General features: G+C 39.7%; 1 protein-coding gene across 3 annotated transcripts in view; it reads right to left on the bottom strand.

The window, feature by feature from the left end:
* Nucleotides 1-21,317, bottom strand: part of si:dkey-172j4.3 (diacylglycerol kinase delta) — a 95,257-nt gene that overhangs the window by 2,501 nt on the left and 71,439 nt on the right. For 2 of the 3 annotated variants that reach the window (XM_053629412.1, XM_053629411.1), the window contains 20 exons: nt 20,030-20,189; nt 19,717-19,825; nt 19,464-19,603; nt 18,709-18,793; nt 18,289-18,374; nt 16,871-16,970; nt 16,238-16,463; nt 15,781-15,879; nt 12,219-12,300; nt 11,762-11,869; nt 8,403-8,499; nt 8,075-8,182; nt 6,934-7,047; nt 6,709-6,843; nt 5,917-6,080; nt 4,642-4,756; nt 3,955-4,047; nt 2,755-2,871; nt 1,994-2,105; nt 131-645 (listed from right to left, as the gene is read on the bottom strand). In XM_053629412.1, coding sequence (XP_053485387.1) covers nt 407-645; nt 1,994-2,105; nt 2,755-2,871; nt 3,955-4,047; nt 4,642-4,756; nt 5,917-6,080; nt 6,709-6,843; nt 6,934-7,047; nt 8,075-8,182; nt 8,403-8,499; nt 11,762-11,869; nt 12,219-12,300; nt 15,781-15,879; nt 16,238-16,463; nt 16,871-16,970; nt 18,289-18,374; nt 18,709-18,793; nt 19,464-19,603; nt 19,717-19,825; nt 20,030-20,189 — 2,489 coding nt within the window. In that variant the 3' untranslated portion in view covers nt 131-406. Of the gene's footprint in view, nt 1-130; nt 646-1,993; nt 2,106-2,754; nt 2,872-3,954; nt 4,048-4,641; nt 4,757-5,916; nt 6,081-6,708; nt 6,844-6,933; nt 7,048-8,074; nt 8,183-8,402; nt 8,500-11,761; nt 11,870-12,218; nt 12,301-15,780; nt 15,880-16,237; nt 16,464-16,870; nt 16,971-18,288; nt 18,375-18,708; nt 18,794-19,463; nt 19,604-19,716; nt 19,826-20,029; nt 20,190-21,317 lie in introns of those variants that run through there. The other variant, XM_053629413.1, reaches the window with a different exon arrangement.

Genomic DNA, 21,317 nt, shown 5'->3' with positions numbered 1-21,317 from the left:
TATTTGTTGCACTACTCTGTTCACACTGAGAAATGTAGAACAGCAAAATAAAAAAAAGACAGACGATGGATTATATTTACACACAAATTAAATGGGACTAATAGACAATATTTTACACTATTCTGTCCCATCATGCACCACAGCAGTGGAGACTTGTAGCAGATGGTGGACAGGTGCAACATGTAACAGGCATTTTATACAAGTGTTACTAAATTAGGGCTAAATTAACCGGAGGAGACGGTGTTTAACGTGATACTCGTTCTTCCATTTTCTCATTGTGCTGTGATTCTTTTGGAAAATGAAACTTTTTATCTCCTTCTGAAAAGGTATAAAAAATGTTGCACTCATCGCTACAATCATATGTAAAGGTATGATTTCCTACATTCTATACAAAGAAAACTCTGAATCATTCTGCTGCAGTACAGGATTTGAGGCACAGCCAGTGATTTGCGTGCGCGTGCGTATAAGTGTTGCAGTAGAAGTCGTTGTCTGAGCGCTCGCTGTCCCGCTGTACCTTCAGGTCTTGTCTCTGGAGCTGAGTCAGCTGCCAGCCCTGGATGTCTCGGGCCACAAACCTCTCCCTGTACTCCCCTAACCCCAATGAATCCAGCCACGTGCCCACCTCCTCCGCACCCCATCTCTCCGCTAGCCCCCGAAAAGACACACACACATACACATACACAAACAGAGAAATGAAACAGACCCAGTAGCACATAAAGCCTACACAGACACTGACCAGCATTTATGGAGTGAAAGTGTAGTGATGGTTAGGTGTAGAACACATTAAAGGAATTCTCCAGTGTTTTTTCCCCTCCACCTAGTCTCTATCTTCTATATCTGTAGTGGATGTGCGTTCCTTTACTGAGATAAAAAAAAAAAAAACCCAATGCAAACAAACAAAGAAACGCATATTCACGCGTATTTCAATGGCAGTTGTCAATAAATGTTTTCATGAAACATCGTTTTCATTCTTCAGTTAGAGGTGTACATCAAAATAAATCTGTCAAATCAATCGTTTCAGAGATGAAACTAGTTTTGAGCCGATAGAATCTGTGTGCTACACAACTCTCTGTGTGCGAGTCTGACGGCACATGGACACAACAAAACCTTCAGGAATGGCTAAGTAACCAGAGAAACCTTTTACTCTTACTCCAGTGTAAGAAAGTTTCAAAGGTTACAATGTTTTGGTAAGAACAGTTTTGTTTGGACTTTCCCTTCATGTACGTGTAATCCTTCTAATCCTAACATCTTATTAGTTATCAGATGAATTCTTAACTCTGAAGGTGGTGAGTAATTTTCTCTAATGTCCGCCCTTGCTGTAACCGAAACGATCATTTTATATTCGAATATGTTATCGTTTCTATAGTAAGAACTCCGCTTTGCATTGATGGTGTCACACCATCCTGTCAGGGATTATTTTCCTATAACAGCACATGAAGAAGTAAGCGTTTTATTCCTTACATACTGAGCCCCTTTGATCGTAAATGAAATTCGAGTCAACAGTTTCTGTTTCTCAGTACAGAGGAATTCCTGTTCATGGTAAATGTTCTAGGTAAAGATTAGACACAAAAACACTGGAGTAACCCTTTACACTCACTGTTTTAGCATATTTCAGGCCAAAACAATGGTCACCCCATGAAATGCCTGTGTCATCCACGAACATACGACCGTTCGTGATGGAAACCGAACACATGAAGCCACACAACAAACATGAGGACGAAGCACGTCAGAGTAAGACCGCTGATCTCACGTCAGGTTTTATCTGTGAAATAGTCAACTTTATACATGTACAGTTACATAGTGAGAACAAACCAGCCCTCTTACTCTGAGATACACACACAACAGTAATGAGTGCAGTTTTGATATGTACGAAGAGCCCAAAGTACTATAATGTTCAAGTTAAGTGTCAGGGTGTCCAGTCACTTCCTGTTAACAGAATGAAAGTGAGAAACAGCTATAAGTTATAGAAGGATTTCTATACTGTGTGTCTGACCTGAGAGAGAGCTGTTGGAACGCTGCTTATGCAGCTTCTCTCTCTCCTTCTTTACTTTGGGTATGATCTTCAGCTTCATGCTGCTGCTCTTAGCACTCGTGCGGGATGAGTCCTAGAGACAGCACAGAGAGAGAGAGAGACAGGACAAAAAAACTATTAGAGATGCAAAACTGTGTAAGTTAATTCTCCTTGTATTTTTTTTTGATTTTTAATGAAATGGAATGAAAAATTTCTTGTCATTTAATCAACAACGTTTAAAAACAAGTAAACTATTTCCCACACTGATTGCCTAATGCCCCTTGTAGAAACTGTGAAATGATTCCACAGGCCATTATCAGCCCTATTTGTATCACACTTGGGGACCCTGCTTATTTTCTTTTTCTTCTAACAATCTAAAAATGGATGCATGTCCAAAGAAAACAAAAACATGAATAAAATATTGAAATGTCTGCTCATGAAAAAGACCCCAAGTCTGATTTTCCATATGGAGTACATGCATGTCATGTGTAAATAAAGATTAAGTGAAAATAATCGATCGATATTTCAATATATTACTAATTTGTAATACTGTTGCTCTGTTTAAAAATGGCTGCAATAAGAACACACAGCTTCATTTACCATATATTTCATTAAACGCAAATAAAATGAGACTGAAGTGAACTGCTAGAACAGGCATGAGCTGAAAGCCTTGGCTAAGCCGGCAAACTGAAGAGACGGGTGTCAGCTGTGTGTTATTTATTTATGCAGATGTCCAGCCAGACCTCCTCAGAGCAGTGCATGCTGGGACAGATCCAGTGGATGTCCTCCAGTTTGATTAACTCAGCACTGAGAGTGTTGAGTGTGGAAAGCAGCTCTTCCTCCTGAGGGGCCTCCAACTGCTACACAACACAGAGAGAGAGAGAGAGAGACAGAGAGAGAGAGAAAGTATAAGAGAAGGAGAGAGAGAAGAAGAGAGAGAGAAAGAAATAGAGAGAGAAGGAGAGAGAGAAAGAGAGAAATAAAGAGAGAGAGAAGGAGACAGAGAGAAATAGAGAGAGAAAGAAAGAGATAGAGAGAAATAAAGAGAGAAGGAGAAAGAGAGAGAGAAAGAATGACCGAAGGAAAGAGAGAGAAATAGAAGGAGAAAGAGAGAAGGAGAGAGAGAGAGAGAAAGAAAGAGAGAAGGAGAGAGAGAGAGAAAGAAAGAGAGAAGGAGAGAGAGAGAGAAAGAAAGAGAGAAGGAGAGAGAGAGAGAAAGAAAGAGAGAGAGAGAAGGAGAGAGTGAGTGAGTGAGTGAGTTTTTCCATCTCAGACAGATTATTTATGAAAGTAAAACAAGGCTGAGTCCCTGAAGGGAAACACGGCACACACACACACAGATGTCACACTAAGATACTGAAGCTTTATAGTATTTATAAATAGAGAGCTGCAGAAGCGGCCTGAAGCCCATGCTAACTCTGGACACTTCCTACCTGTGAGGAAGTGCTAGCTAATTAAAATGGAGACGTCTTCACATAGAATAATCCCCTCTTATTTCATTGTACTGTCACTGAAACTCACTGAAGGACATTCTGCTAAATTAACATCATTTTCGATAAGACAAATAGTTTGTGCATTGCAGAACTTGTGAAATCTCCTCTGTCTCGCAGTCTCTGCTTATTCTGTGCAACCAAAGACGTCTTTGGTTTGATTAAAAACGAGTGCTTTGTGTCGGAATGGGGAAACTGAACATACTTTTGAACAGTTCTGAGCACAGCATGGTATTTTTAACAAAGGAACAGATTCCTTTGCAACCAAATATCCATTTTTATTAGTCAAGCTCCATTTACTCCACTTTTCGAACAGCGTATGTGACTAACGTCAACGTGACGTGAGCCGATACAGTGTCTACAGCTGAAAGTCTCTCCCACTGGAATGATTTATATGAATGTGGATGTGTGAGCCGGCAAAGAGAAAGAGTAGGAAAATAAAATGCGTCTCACCAGCAGCTTCCCTTCTAACAGCATTTTAGTCTCCTGCTGCAGCACTTTACTGCTGTTGACAATCTCCACAGCGGTGCTGCGACTCAGACACTGCTAAGAGAACACACACACACATACACACACCTGTGTAAACCTGTACGTGACCTTTTTTCAACCTCCTGCTGTTGGACATCACACACTGAGTAGTTGTATTAATCCAGAGCTCAGAAAGCGTTCAGCAAGATCAAAATGGCTTTCTATTGCTTCCTCACACACACACACACACACACACACACACACACACACACACACACACACAGGGATCTACATGATGGAGTGTTTCCACATACAATGACAGATAAAGCTCATTAAACTGTAATTAACCAAACTAAAGCCACACATGGTAAAATTATGTGTTCTCTACCCACATGCACAATGCATTATGGGTAATTATTATTGTGTTTTACACATGCAATTTTCTGAATACATTTTTTTGCTGTGTATTGTACTGATGTAATTAAAGTATGTTACACCACACTAAAACACCTTGGATATCTTGTTTGTGTTGGACAAGCATAACCAGTTTAAGCGTCTAACTGTAATTTACTGTACTCTACATTATGGTAACAGTAAGAGGTGAAGTGTCACATCAGCTTGTCACATCAGTGTTCTCATAGGTTTTATTATAATAAATATCAGCAGCTGTACCTCTGGACTGGAGGGTTTAGAGGGAAAGGCCTCAGTGAGGACAGCAGCACTGGCATTTACTGCATGAGCCAACTCCTGTTCCACCACCTTATGGGTCTTAGCCACCTCCCGTATTCTATACACAAACACACAAACAGAATAACGTTATTGTTATATTGTTTTGACCTCACGATATGCCCAACCCAGACTCTATAATACAGACCCTAACTCTAGCATAAACCTAACCCTAATATAACTAACCCTAGCCCAACTCTAACTCTAACATAAACCTAACCCTACTATAACTAACCCTAGCCCAACCCTAACTCTAACATAAACCTAACCCTACTATAACTAACCCTAGCCCAACCCTAACTCTAGCATAAACTTAACCCTAATATAACACTAATCCTAGCCCAACCCTTACTCTAGCATAAACTTAACCCTAATATAACACTAACCCTAGCCCAACCCTAACTCTAACATAAACCTAACCCTACTATAACTAACCCTAGCCCAACCCTAACTCTAACATAAACCTAACCATACTATAACTAACCCTAGCCCAACCCTAACTCTAGCATAAACTTAACCCTAATATAACACTAATCCTAGCCCAACCCTAACTCTAGCATAAACTTAACCCCAATATAACACTAACCCTAGCCCAACTCTAACTCTAACATAAACCTAACCCTACTATAACTAACCCTAGCCCAACCCTAACTCTAGCATAAACTTAACCCTAATATAACACTAATCCTAGCCCAACCCTAACTCTAGCATAAACTTAACCCTAATATAACACTAACCCTAGCCCAACCCTAACTCTAGCATAAACTTAACCCTAATATAACTAACCCTAGCCCAACCCTAACTCTAGCACAAACTTAACCCCAATATAACACTAACCCTAGCCCAACCCTAACTCTAGCATAAACTTAACCCTAATATAACACTAACCCTAGCCCAACCCTAACTCTAGCATGAGCTTCACCCCAATATAATACTAACCCTAGCCCAACCCTAACTCTAGCATGAGCTTCACCCCAATATAACACTAACCCTAGCCCAACTCTAACTCAAGCATAAACTTAACCCCAATATAACACTAACCCTAGCCCATCCCTAACTCTGGCATAAACTTAACCCTAATGTAACACTAACCCTGGCCCAACCCTAACTCTTGGCCAGCCCTAACAGGTTTCTTTATGAGGTTCATATCCACAAAAGGTCATAATCCTTCTTTACATTCCTTACAAAGAAATAAATGCATACCCACACACACTCCCCTACCTGCTAATGAGTGAGTCAGCCACCAGGCCAAGTTGTTGCACCTGTGCACACTCCTCCTCGGTCAGGTATTCCATGGACTGCTGTGAATTGAGACGTGGCCGAGTAGAACGGCAGCTGCCATACTTCCTCTTATCCTCCCACGACTTCAGCGTGCTCTCAAAAGCCTACAGCACCAACACACAAACATACTCACACGCAAGCACTCAGCATGGCGTGGTTCGATGCACTCCCCTACTACACTTCCTTACAGCTCAGCTAGTGCACTTCTACCATGTTCCCACATATCCTCCTACACATCTTGTTTTTCCTGGTAGGAACTTGAGTAACTATGATTCACTAATCCTAAACTTACACATTACCCCTTCAGACAAATCTGTCACACATCACAAAGTTTTGAGTCCTGAGTTTTAACATTCTACATGCAAAGCGACCTAAATATTTAGGAATGTCGCAATACTGCATTTTATTTGCACTACTTTACCCTGATGACCTTGCATATTGCATAAAATACATTTGCAGACTATTATTGCATTGTATTCCTTTTATGTAATATATGCAACATATCTGCACACAGAATCTCACTGTACTTCTACAAAGACAATAAAGGTATTTCCATTTGTACATTGTGACAATTTATTGCTTTTTTTAAGTGCTTCCCTAGTCTCATAAATAAATAACAAATTCATTTAGAGAGTGGAACTTAAGGTTAACTATATGAGTAATTTCTATTAAACTCCAAAATACAATATAAAAAAATATTTTTGGAAAAAAAAGACTGTCACACACACTGACCCGGTCTCTGGTGAGCATCTGGGCCCGATTCTTGTGGATGATCTGGACAATACCGGGAGGTTGGATCCAGGCCTCTCCGTCCACCTGCACTGGAACGCCCTCGTCTCCTTTAATTGTGATCTTTACCTGCCGACACTGTTTACACGCACACACACATCAGGTCAAACATATAACATATAGACATGCTGTAAGAGTGTGTGATTGTATGTATATATGTGTTTATACCTGTGTGATGCGGTGATGTTGTAGGTTAATGACACGAGACATGGCCATCTGCATGCTGCCGAACACGGCCACAACCTCCAGCTTCTTATCATCAAATGATGGCGCTCCAAAATTCTGCATCAACAACAGCAAATATGTTTTGTAGTTTGTCATTTTCTATAGCACCTTCTACTGTCTAGAAGGTGAACTGCAACTGGAATGAAAATACTGCCATTCCTTTCCTTCCTCAATGGACCACCTTGCACCTTGTTTGCTGCAAATATACCCAAACCTTGCTACCCAGACATAATCCACTCTGGAGAGCTGTATCCATCCAATCCATACCATCTAGAAATAATCTAGTTAACTAATGTGACCGAGTATTGTTTTTCTATGATGTGACTTATGATGTGAGGCTCTGGAACTGTGCAGATGTTTACTGGCTGGATAATGGAAATCAGTTTAAATATCCAAAACGGATATCAGGAAAAGTGGTGTATGGATGTACATGTGTTTCCTTTTACAATAAAGCGGCGGAGCTGGTGTAGCTGTGCTCAGGTTAGGGCTAAATTGAAGCTGGAAAACTGTGAATAAATGTCTGAAATTGAGAAACTAGTAAGGTAAGTTGGATTGCATTGACGCACTTTATTAAAATGCCTTTAAAATAGCATCTTATACCATATGTTTCCTTTCAACTGCACCTTGCTGAAGGTAAAAAGGTGTTTCTGTTGGCTCAGGCATTTACATAACATCACAATAAACCCCACACCAGCCTCCTCCAGTATGCTGACTCAAGTGTTTCCAAGTTCTAGCTGTAAAGGAAGACAAATAGGCTTTAATCTAAATCTGTTATCAGCAAAGTAAAAGCGTCTGATCTATGTACGATCAGTGTCACTAAACCATCACTTAGAGGAAAGCCTCATCTTTCTCATAAACACACACACACAGTGTTAATAATCTTCATGTTTGATCTGTTCTGAGCCAATGCACAAAGATAAATTCCACAGTCTGCTCTGGTAGTGTTCAAGACTTCTGCTTAATCCTCATAATTACAGACAGCAAGGCATTTTCTCGAATATTTTGTATTTCCAGATTCCACATTTCCAGATAAATGTGGTTAAGACTGAGTGAATGTACGTGACGGCAAGACAAGGAGACTCACATTATCCTCCTTGGTGCCGCCCCAAAAGTTTATGCCCCCTGCATAACTAGGGATGTTGAGCACAGCCAGACCCTGCAGACTGGGCAAAGACATGGGCACACCATCACACTGAGAGAGACAAGAGAGAAAGAGAGAGAGAGAGAGAGAGAGAGAGGTTTTTTACTACACAATAACTGAAAGTTGGCACAAGACAAGAAAAACAAGCACCCCACACACAACCACCACGCCACCCACAAGTAATCATGTCTAATACGTAATAAAAGTTGCACACAGCACATTTCCTCATTGTTCAGAGAAGTTATGTGAGTAGCCTCACACCCACACACACCTCCAGCTGCACTCTCTGCTCCAGGTTCTTATAGGTTTTCTGAACAAGCTCTTTGGTCCCCAGGACGCCATACCACATCATGTTTTTCGTGCGACTGCTGTTGAGGGCAGAGGGAGACCGAAATCACAGCATCAATACATGTTAATACACAACACCGCATTACACGTAACACTCTATTATACAGCTGCAATCGAATTTATTCAATCCGCATTGCAAATCAGGTTTATTGTCAAAATTTACAGACTTTCAGCTGTTTGCAATGAACAAATCAAACAAAAGCAATTGAAATAGTTCAACACAATGAACGAGTGGTTTCCCCAAATTCAACTCAAAATGCAACTTATAATAACTTCTCCAGTTTCAAAATTATTCAACCCCTTCATGGCAAGCATCTTTACTACTTAGTAGGACACCCTTTTGCTTTTATGACCTGCTGCAAACGAGATGCAGAGCTTCTGGCAGCGTTCCTGAGGAATCTTATCCCATTCCTCATGAGCAATAGCCTCCAGTTCAGTAATATTCTTGGGTTTGTGTTCTACAACCACCTTCTTCAAATCCCACCAGAGACTTTCTATGGGGTTCAAGTCAGGTGACTGTGATGGCCCTGTAGAATCTTCCAGGACTTCTTCTGCAACCAAGCCTTGGTGGAATTTGAGGTATGATTGGAATCATAGTCCTGTTTGAAGGTGCAATGACGCCCAAGCTTCAGCTTCCTCACAGACGGCATGATGTTTTCTCTTAGGATTTCCTGCTACTTCAGTGAATCCATCGTGCCTTGCACACGCTGCAGGTTTCCAGTCCCAGAGGATGCAAAGCAGCCCCAGAGCAACACCGAGCCACCACCATGCTTAACTGTGGACAGAGTGTTTTTTCTTCGTTCTTCTTCCTCCAGACGTATCGCTGATCCATCGTGCCAAAAAGTTCCACTTTTGTTTAATTGCTCCACAGAACAGAATCCCAAAACTTCTGAGGCTTATTTATATGATTTTGAGACGACTTTTCTTGTGCTTTTGGGTCAGTAGTGGTGTACGACTTGCAATTCTAGCATGGAAACCTTCTGCGTTTAGTACGTGCCTTACAGTGCTCACTGAAACCTCAGTGCCTGTTACCACCAAGTCTTGCTGCAGGTCTTTTGCAGTCACTCGAGGGTTTTTCACAACCTGCCTTCGCAGAAATCTGCTTGCAGCTATTGATAGCTTAGTTTTCCGCCCCTAGCCAGTATTTTGTGTATATATATATATATATATATATATATATATTTTGTATTTTCTGCCTCTAGCCAGTTCAGGTATTTCATGTGTTCCAGCTCAAGCACACCTGCTACAACTAATTAAGCCCTTGATTAGCTGCATCAGGTGTGCTTGAGACAACACCTGCTTTGCATATTTGTGCTGTTGTGAGGGATTCTATTCAGGGGGTTGAATAATTTTGAAACTGGAGAAATCATTATAAGTTGCATTTTCAGTTGAATTTGGGGAAACCACTTGAAGCATTCATTGTGTTGAACTATTTCAATAACTTTTGTTTGATTTGTTCATCGCAAACAGCTGAAAGTCTGTAAACTTTGACAATAAACTGTCGCCACTCAGTGGCTTGCTCAGTTGGGATAAATTCACACCTTTAATATCTGTATACCGTGTTGATATTTCTGTAAAGCTGCTTTGAGACAATGTCTATTGTAAAAAGCGCTATACAAGTAAAATTGAATTGGATTGAATTGAATAAACCTGATTTGCAATGGGGGTTGAATAATTTTGATTGCAACTGTACAATGCCAACATTGCTAACAAGAAAATCCAATCCAAGAAAATCTGTGTATGTTGGTGAATGAGATGGTTCTATTTTTTGTCTGATATGTATAACAGTTCGGAAACAGTGAGGCAAAAGTCAGCTACTTTATAATAAGCATCTCCATTTCTGTTCTGACAAAACAGACCACTGTTACGAATTGCCGCAAGGGATTCGGGACCTGAATTCCCAGCATTCACTGCACCGCTGCATCACGGTCACATGACCACCCGCACCTGACTCTCATTCTGGTAACGAGCACATGTTTATATTTAGCTCACATATTTAGTTCACACCTCACTCCTTTATCTGGCATTTTTTTGCCTCAGGTTATGTAATTATGCTCTCCCGTCTCCTAGGTATTGGTTTATGTTTGTTTTCCTTGCTCACGTATACTTATTGTCTTTTGTGTTTTGCTTGAACTTTCATTAAACCTTGAATCTGCATGTGCATCCACCTCCGTCTTCATAATCGTGACAACCGCAGTCCCGCCCACTTTTTTTCTTCTGATTCACAATGCTTGTGGAATTCACAGGTCAACGTTCAATTAGATAAATAATTCTGCTAAAAGCCAAAGTAACCACTACCAGCAACAAATAAACATCTTCAAGTAATTTCCGCCGGGCGATACTAGTCTGACCGATTTAATCAGATTTCATTCATCTGAAACAGCAGAAGAGCGTAGTCTTCAGATGTCTCCCATGCTGCTGTAATCGGGGTCAACAATCGTATACGCCACAGTTAAACGATCAATATTATGGTTTCTGCTACTGTACAACTACAGGTGAAAAATATTTTTGAATATAATTGCAAATACAAAATTGAATATAATTGCAAGATTGGCTTCAAAATGTTGTCCAGTAACAATATACGTCATTTTTTATATTGAAATGTGATGTAAAATCATTTTGTCTAAATGAAATGGAACTGAATTGAATAAACTAAATGAACTGGAGAAATTTCTGGAATCCTAAAATATCACACATGAAGAATTATTATTTGAAAAGCAATGGAGTGAAACAAAACAGAGAATAAATTCCACTGCCTAACTAATAAACAGTGAACATTCAAAAGTGTACAAGTCACAAATAATAGAGTACGTGCAAGAAGCAGTGACGTGAGTGTTCACATTTGATCTCATACAGATCCATGGTTCTGTATGTGGGGCCTCTGAAGCTCTCAAACAGGGGGTCTAGGATTTTCTAATTCTATTAAAAATGGGATCTATGGCTGGAGAGTTCAGAATAAAAAAAGAAAAACCTATCTGGCTCCAGTAAACAGCCAAAATATTACTGCAGTGTGCCAATGTTTTAATAATTTGTTTATAAATCAGTACGGTGAGTGTGCATGATTTGTTTCTTTCTTCTTGTTTACAGTTAAAAAGTTCATTGAATGTAACAAGTCTGAGAACCCCTGAATTACATCATTGTACGTTAACAGCACAGACTCACAACTACGCAGAAATCAATGTGCTCTCAGAAAGCAGCACGCAATTACATAAATTCATCCTACAGCCGATCTAGAATCCAGCAATGCAGGTGAGAGAGTGGAAAAATAGCCTCCTACTGCACCTGCACTTCTTAGGGTGCTCATCCCTCTTGTTGTTGAACTCCAGAGAAATTTTGGCATCCAGGCCAATTCCGAAGTAGTTATTCATCACGCACTTCTCTGTGCATTGCCTGTGTGTGGAGAGAGGCCGAGAGAAAGAGAGAAGATGGACAAATGAATAAATATTTATATGAACAAATCGGTAGGAAATGTTTTATTACAGTCGCATTACAGACACACAACAATGCTGCCATGATTATTGAGTGAGATGTACGGAAACCATTAACAGAATTATGATCCCCATTATTTCTGGAACCATGAGAATGTAAGAAAACATCTAGTATAATAAATACATATGTAGCATGTAACTGATATATAAATATATATTGTACTTTAGAGCTACAGTTAAGATCAGACAATGTGTCTCTGTCGGACAGTGTGTGTGTGTGTTTCTGTGTGTGTATGTGTGTGTGTTCTTACTCCTCAGTAAAAACTGTGGTGCTGTTGCAGGTGTCTGCTTTCTCCAGCACTATGGGGGTTGTGGGATTCAGGGCACTTTGACCTAAGAGGGAAAGAAAATTACTGTACAACTGCTAAATATGGCTGGATGAAAATGACAGACGGCTTTCACCATCATATTTATTATATATTGGCTTATTGGCTCATATTTTGTATACTTCTGTTTTTGTGTATATCTCATACTAAATTGTTTCAGAAATTAAAACAAAATCTAAGATAAAACAAAGGCAAATTTAGTGTAAACACTAAATACAGTTTTTAAATAATAATGTTATTTATCAAAGCAAAAAAGTTATCCAATACTAACTGGGCCTGTGTGAAACTGTATTTGCCCCTGTAATTACTAATTCCCCAAATCTATGAAACTGCATTCATAATGGGGTTCAGCTGGACTAGACGCAACCAGACCTGATTACCGCAAACCCTGTTCAATCAAATCAACACTTAAATAGAACTTTTTCAACAGCATGAAGTTGGTTAAAAGGTCTTACCGAGTAACACACTATGCCAAAATTGAAAGAAATTCCAGAAATGATGAAGAGGAAGGTGATTTGAAATGCTTCAGTCTGGGAAGGGTTACAAAACTAGTTATCAAAGGCTCTTGGACTCCAAAGGACGATAGTGAGAGCCATTATCTCCAATTATAAATAAATAAATAAATAAATAAAAAATGGCACAGTATTGGCCCTTCCAAGAAGTGGCCAACCTTCCCAAATTCCTCCAAGAGCACAGCAACGACTCATCCAGGAAGTCACAAAAGAGCCAAGGACAGCAAAAGCAATTATTCACCCAGGCGAACAGTAACTGGTAAGTGTTTCTTTCTGGATTTTTAATTGAAACTAGTTTTAGATCTTGTATGGTAGCACTACTTGTATTGTTCTCTGCTTGATATATCGCTTTGCTTGTATTTTCTCATTTGTAAGTCGCTTTGGATAAAAGCATCTGCTAAATGAATAAATGTAAATGTAAATGACAAAAGGAATTACACGCCTCTCTTGCATCAATAAAGGTCACTGTTCATGACTCCACTATCAGAAAGACACTGGGCAAAAATGGCCTCCATGGAAGTGTCAAGGTGAAAACCACTGCTAACCCAGAATAACATTAAGGCTCATCTGAATTTTGCCAAAACACACCTTGATGATCCTCAAATATTTTGAGAATGTTCTGTGGATTGATGAGTTGAAAGTGGAACTGTTTGGAAGACAGGGGTCCCGTTACATCTGTCATAAACCAAACACCGATTTCCACAAAAAGAACATCATACCTACGGTCAAGCATGGTGGTGGAAGTGTGATGGTGTGAGGATGCTTTGCTGCTACAGGGACTGGGCAACTTGCAGTAACTGAGGGAAACATGAATTCTGCTCTCTAGCAGAAAATCCTAAAGGAGAATGGCCGGTCTTCAATCCCTAAGTTGAACTCAGGTGCAACTATACTATGCAGCAAGACAATGATCCAAAACATAGATGTCCTAGTCCTAGAAGTAACTGAAAGACTGATCTCCAGTTATCGGAAGCATTTGGTTGCACTTATTACTGCTAAATGTGGCACAACCAGATTTTAAGTTTAAGGGGGCAATTAGTTTTTCACATGGGTGGTACGTGTTGGGTAATTTTTTTTTTATTCAATAAAAGAAAATAAATAAATAAGAACTGTATTTTGTGTTTACTCAGGTTGACTTTGTTTTATGTTGTATTTTGTTTGAAGACTATTTAGTATGAGATCAGAGATATAAATGAGATCATCCTACAAATCAGGATGTATATCGTGTATCTCGTAGCACATTGAGATTTTCGAACCCAATTTTGTCCACAATTGCAATAACACCACCACCTACTGAGACCTTCGTCCTAGCATAAAAAAACAAGCTCAAAACTTTATTTTTCCAAACTGGCTTTGGAGACACCCGCATATCAGTCCTTGATTTGATTACCTCCTAAACATAAGAGATTTATGAATTATTTTATCCATAACAAATTCAACCATACATCTGAATCGACACATACAGTATTTACACATGTAATGGGTATGGAAAACACTCCATAAATTTAACGTGTAGAATTACACAAAAGGAGATGTGTACCTCGTGTGGCTGTCTGTTTGTCTGAGTAGTTTTTCCTTTTAATTGTCATGATGTCATTGATTTGTGTAATTTCCTGTTTTGGCTCCTCCTCTTCCCTTTCGTGTTATGGTTGAATGGGAGAGGTAGGTTTGGTTTTGAGTTTTCAGTAATCTTGTTTCATCTTTATTTAAATCATCATTTATATACTTATGTACTCATTTTAATTTGTGTGTATAATTTTATTTTATTCAACTTTGTGATTATTTTTGTTGTTTTACCCTTCTTTTGAGTGATTTTTGTGTATTTTGTTTCAACATGTGCTCCCCCCTTTCGTGTTATGGTTGAAGAGGAGAGAGAGAGGAGAGAGAATAAACAAAGTCGACCCAGTTGCCGTCCACCTACAATTTTTTTCTGGATTAAATAAAACACACAACGCAGACTACAACCAGTTACACACACGTAACAAATAATTAACAAAATGTCTAATAAATCCGATTATCATGTGTTAATTCACATAAACATGTTCCAGAGGCTCTCATATTAATAACAGACACTTGCTTTTGTAAGCATATGAGAAACAAATATGAACTAAAACCCCACATGTCCAGAAGTTCTGTCAGCCAGTGTGTTTTGTCTTGGTCTAAAATACTGAACTGTATCTAGAAGTAAAATCTAATTGGCTATAATTGCACGAATGTTTCCGACCTGATCCAGTTAAAGGGAATGAGACATTTGACTGGTTAGTAACCACAGCAGCCTAACCACATTAACCCCATCCCTTTAAACAAACCCACACTCTTCATCATGTTTCCACCTGTGCTAATGGGCATGAAAATACCTACAAATATATATTTGCAACATCCATATGCACCAACAGCATGATCCCCTTTTTCCCCCCTCTATTTTCTACCTAATTTGGCCTTGGGCAATTTCTACCCACCAGTCAGCTACCAAGTGGGGAGGGTGAAGGTTAACGCATTATTCATTTACATTACATTTACATTTACAGCATTTGGCAGATGCCTTTTATCCAGGGCGACTTACATTCATCTCAACTATACAGCTGAGCAGTTGAGGGTTAAGGGCCGTGCCCAAGGGCCCAACAGTGGTAGCTTGGCAGTGCTGGGATTTAAACTCATGACCTTCTGATTAGTAGTCCAACGTCTTAACTACTGCCTCAGTCAACCTATTACTAGTCAACCACATGCATGAGCATGCTGCTCATACTGCATACATACCATTCCTCATACATGAGTGTGGTTAGCGTCACTGTGATTGCCAGGCGAGAGAGATTATAACATCCCTCACACTCAGAGAGCACGGCCTAATTTGTTATCTGCTAACCACAAAGCCATAATAGCTTTCGAAATAGCTTTATTCTGGTCAGAACTGTGGAGCTGAGTGGGCGATGCTACCTGCTGCCTGCACATGTACACAAATAGTTCGGAATGTTACTCACGTGGCTCCGCCTCCTTGAGGTCCTCACTGCTGCCTCTTTTTATTGAAGAGGTGGAAGACATCCTCTGCACCTGGGTGTGTCTGTTCTGCTCGTCCACCACTGATGAAACAGGAGGCAGGACAAAGGGATGAGTCAGTATCATAGGTGGTAGCAATGATTTAGTTTCAGTATCATTTCATTACAGTGTGGATTGGTATATATTGGTCGAATTTAATGCTGCTTTTATGCTATATACACACTATAAGCTGTTGTGTATTTATAGCTGCTGTGATATATATTTTCATCATGCACATGTGAGTTCCTTCGGAGGAAAGTGGTATTAGTACGCATTTTAATAATTCCACTCAATAAGCTTAATATATTCCAAGGTATGGCTGTATAAAAAATTCTAAATAAATCAATATTCTCATCATGCATAAATAATTCAGGTCTGCATTAGCGTGAGCAGAGTGCTGACCTTTCTCTGCCTGATCTATGATCTGCCGCAGTGCTTTCTTCAGGCTGTTGGCTCTCAGCATCAGCTGCTCTTTGGATCTGAAGGGTCTGGGGACACTCGGAGCGTCCGGGCCGCTCGACTCGCTCTCCTGTTCAGGAGGCTGAGAGCCTGCAGGCACTAGCTGAGCATCAGCCTCCTCGCTCAGTGCCTGCACCAGAGAGTCCAGCTTTTCATTCAGCATGGCACACTGAGGAGACACACAGGGTTAGAATACAGGAGAGGACGACACAATGCGACTGTGACATGTCAGCGGCAAGCTCAAACAGTGTTAAGTGTCTTATGTGGAGATAAGTAGGTACATAAGACACGGCAAGTACGGAAAACGCTCACACACACATCATGGCGCATGATTTGAATATTACAGATCTAAGAATAAGGTATTAAAGAGGACTGAGTCATCAGGCTGAATCTGAACTGCAGCCTGCTGCACTGAGCTTCAGCCTACTAATGTCAAATACACCTATTACACTGTCACTTATACAACCTTCACATAACACACACTGTTTAACCACCCCCTACACACATCCACTTCAAATCCACCCCCAACATCTCCCTCCCACACGCACACAAAAACACACACACACACACACGCACCTTTTTAGCCATAGCATCAGCCTCCTCCTTGTTTTCAGTGGCTTTCTCATAGGCTTTTCCAACTTCAGCTACAAACTCATTGACCGTCCCACACAAAAACCTACACACACACACACACACACACACACACACACACACACACACACCAGGAATAATCAGTTTTATTACAGTTAAGTATACAAAAAATGTAGGAAGACAAGCTTCAGAAATTTCAAAATAATCTTACAACCAGAATTTTTTTTTTGGCAATAATTGGATCAAAACATTCACATCGATTTTCTGCACCGCTTATTGCACATAGACTCATGGGGAACCTGGAGCCTATCCCAGGGGACTCGGGGCTCAAGGTGGGGGACACCCTGGATGGGGTGCCAACCCATCGCAGGCCACAGTCACGCACACACTCACACACACTATGGACAATTGGAAATGCCAATCAGCCTACAATGCATGTCTTTGGACTGTGGAAGGAAACCAGAGTACCTGGAGGAAACCCCAGAGGAAACGGCGAGAACATGCAAAACATTCACATGTTGGTACATAATCTGATCATGGAATAACACCCACCTTGCATGTAAGTACACTTTACTAGTGATGTGGAAGCACTGCTATTCTTTAACCGTCATGTGATATTAGTTAAAGTATTTTTTCAACCAAGTAGTGCTGTACTGAAAAACTCTACATCGCTTCTTAAATAAAAAAAATAAAAATAAAAAAATAAATAATAATAATAAAAAAATATATATATATATATATATATAGAGAGAGAGAGAGAGAGAGAGAGAGAGAGAGAGAGTATACACAGCATATACAGTAGTCTTTATGCTGCATTATTGTCACAAGGTAACAATAGTTGCTACTGAGTTACACACAAGCTGCTGAACTGTTACATGTTTATTTATTTGTATTTATCCTTCTTCAAGCTGATGTGCTAAATCTTAATATGTTATTGTTTCTACACTCCAGTGATAAACAAATTATAAAAACATGTTGACATTTGACAAACAAAAACGTATTGTTGGCATTTCCTGTCAGGAGATGTTTATTTAACATTTCTAGAAGGAGTCTCCAGTGTCAGAGAGAAACTCTCAGAGCTAAAGGTCTAACTTTTCCACTAGAGGAAAGTCTTTAGCACTTTCTCTGTAACAAGCTGCATTAATATATAAAATATAAACTTCAAAACAGAGAAAACAAAAGGAATTTATTCCTCAGCTAAGACGTTGTAGACTGTGTACGTGACTAGCTGAACATCTCATTACTGCTAACATTACATGACGTAAGCAGGTGACTAAAGGAAAAGTGTCACACATCTCACGATTGCAGAATAACCTGATCGACTGCTGTTCATTACGCTCCTTAAACAAGACTGAATGTGCCTGAAAGGGAAACTGTAATGTGACACAAACAGATGCACTCACTTAGCAGAGGATATGACATCACTGTGTTTGTCCGAGTCCAAGATTTTTGTCAGATGAGAGGTGACAGAGTCAGCATAATGAGTAATCTGGAGGAAAAAAAAGATTCAACATGATTAAAGCACACAAGAGCTGAATGTGATATAGATTATCAAAGATGTATATATTTAAACAGAAGGTTTAGATAGATAGATAGATAGATAGAGAGAGATAGATATATAGATAGATGGATAGATAGATAGATAGAGAGAGAGAGAGAGAGAGAGAGAGAGAGATAGATAGATAGATAGAGATAGAGAGAGATAGATAGACAGATAGACAGATAGATAGACAGATAGATAGATAGATAGATAGAGATAGATAGATAGATAGATAGATAATAGATAGATAGATTATTGACCCCCTGAGAAAACAAGCTTGTACCTGGAGTGGACAGTCCAGCGGGTCGTCCTCTTTAACAATAACAGGTGCCGTTTTGGTGGGAACTTCATATGTCATTATACTCCATCTGATAACACAATACGCACAGGAAGCACTCAAAACCAATGTAATTATTTCATTAACATTTACTGAAGAATAGGAAAAGAGTCAGTATTTCCTAAATCCTGTTTTCAAACCTTATAAATTACAGTCCAAATCCAGTGTGATTGTTTGAAATGGAGTCGTATTTGCTCATACAGTATATACACAATGGCTGTTATGGTAATGATGCAAACTAGCACACACTAAGTAGTGTACAATAGGTGAGAGTCAGCTATTTATCTACCAATATGGAGATGTTCCAATTAAATGTCTTTGTACATATCCCGACATACTTCTGAACATATATTCAGTGCAGAAAAGTACAAAATTGGACCTTTTTAAACAAAGAAAGGAAAGAAAGGCCACTTTGTCATTGCACTTATCACAAATTTCTTCCATTAAGAAGAAAGACATGACAGGAAAAAAATAAATTCAATACAACTAGTGCAATTGAGATGCAAGCCCAGAGCTCCAATTTTAATCAAATTTAAAACCTCATACAAATGGGATTTAAATCTGACTGGGGGAAAAATCTATTTAGTTCTATTCTCCTTTTTCATGCTACAGGAAATCTTTCCTGTTTAAATTGGCAGAGTAATTGGACAAAGCGTGAAAACGTGTGTGTGTGTGTGTGTGTGTATGTGTGTGTGTTTTACCTGTCCAACATCTTGGTGGTAGCTCTCTCCAGTTTCTCCAGGATCTGCAGAAGCTGTGCATCATCATCACACAAACCGCCCCAACCCAGCACCCGCGCCAGATCATTTCCTGTGCCCAGGGGAAGCACACCCAACTGGCACTGCAACATTCACACAGACACACACACACACACACACACACACACACTTACAGCTTACAAGAAGAATTTGCTTGTTTTTATTATAACGTAATTACTTGCTAATTATTTCAAACCTGCTTGTGCAGTCCTAGTTTATCCAGTTCAGACAGAACCCAACCGACACTGCCATCACCTCCACACACCAGGATGCGAAATGTCACAAACTTCTGGAACAGACGTAATCTACACACATACAAACACACACATCACCATACACACACATACACATCAACATACACAAATACAGCTCCAAGCCTGACCCATCTACACACAGTATAATGAAATATTAAACACATTCAGTAGAATAAGTTAGACATTATACAGGCTGTATAATGGTAGAAATGATGTGCTTCTGTGAAATTAAAAATGACATGTGGTAAGTCTCACCCTAGCTGTGGTCCTCCATTCATGAGGTCAAAGACCTGCGCAGGGTTTAGCTGCTGTTTGAATTTGCGCAGGAACTTCACTCCCTGGTTATCACCACTCTTACTGTTCACCAACACCAGCAAAGGACTGGAGCAGGACGGACTTGTAGCTTTCCAGAAACCTGTAGAGACAGAGAGAGGTGCATGACCTACAAGACAAGCAGATATTTCCCCTAAATGAATGTGTACAGGATCTGTGAGACTAATTTTGAATTTCAGCCATGTTTGGTATCTAGGCAGCCTTGGAGCGGGTTGTTGTTAGGGTTTTTTTGGCTCACACCACTTGGTGAATCATCAGAGGAAGAAAAAATAAATCAAATTTCACCAACTATATTCATGTCAGTAAAAGCATCAATTCAACTGAACCCTTGTTTTGTTTGGGTCAGTGGCAAAAAAATAGATATTCTAAATATTCAAAAATATTCAAACGTGACATCCGCGAAGCTGATTGATCACAACTTTCATATAGTTCATTGGTGTATGAGTGAGAACTCACTCTTATTCTGAGACAATGTTATACATGTCATATATACTGTATGTGCTGCTGGCTCCATTCAGGCCCATTCACACTGGATACTCCTCAGAAGAGCTGTTTAAGTGTTTCAATCCACATTCGCTGTGCTAGAGGCTCATAAATGATGAGTTCTTACGTCATGCTGTGTTTGACATTAGGCTGTAGTCAATTCTGCCACTGTCAACTCCAGGACAATTTCAAGACCAGGACTAGCTGAGATTGCGTCAAGATTGTGTCTTAAGAGTGGTTGAGGCTAAGTCAAGATCAAGGCCAAGACCAAGTTGAGACTGACCCTAAAAACCATTGAATCTTTTTCAATGCATTTCTTTTGTGCATTGCACGAATGATATGGCTCTGTTTCCTACAAACATTCATTCAAAACCATGACCATATTTAGCGAGACCAATAAAGTCCAAGACAATACTGGACTCCAGTCCTACAGCCCAGGTTTGCCACCAAAAGTTTTTCAGTTGTGTGCATAAGTGAAGTGTAAACGCCATATAAATCTGCTGGAATCACACAATTACACTTTCTACATGCTGTAAATCTACTTAGTTTGGGTTTGTAGTCAAAGAACACTGTTATTATCAACTAGATATTACAATTGGTTTTGTGGGTAAAGTTAAAAATGTCAAAATCTCATATCCTGTTGCTTTAAGTCTATTTTTTTTTAAATGCATTCACTGTATATTGCAGAAATAGCATTTGCTTTTAAAGTAAGAAGGCAAAATAACCA

Source organism: Ictalurus furcatus, chromosome 7, assembly GCF_023375685.1.
Source record: "Ictalurus furcatus strain D&B chromosome 7, Billie_1.0, whole genome shotgun sequence".
In the NCBI taxonomy this organism is placed as follows: Eukaryota; Metazoa; Chordata; class Actinopteri; order Siluriformes; family Ictaluridae; genus Ictalurus; species Ictalurus furcatus.
The sequence above is the reverse complement of the archived record's forward strand: the minus strand, read 5'-3'. Positions and strand labels throughout refer to the sequence as shown.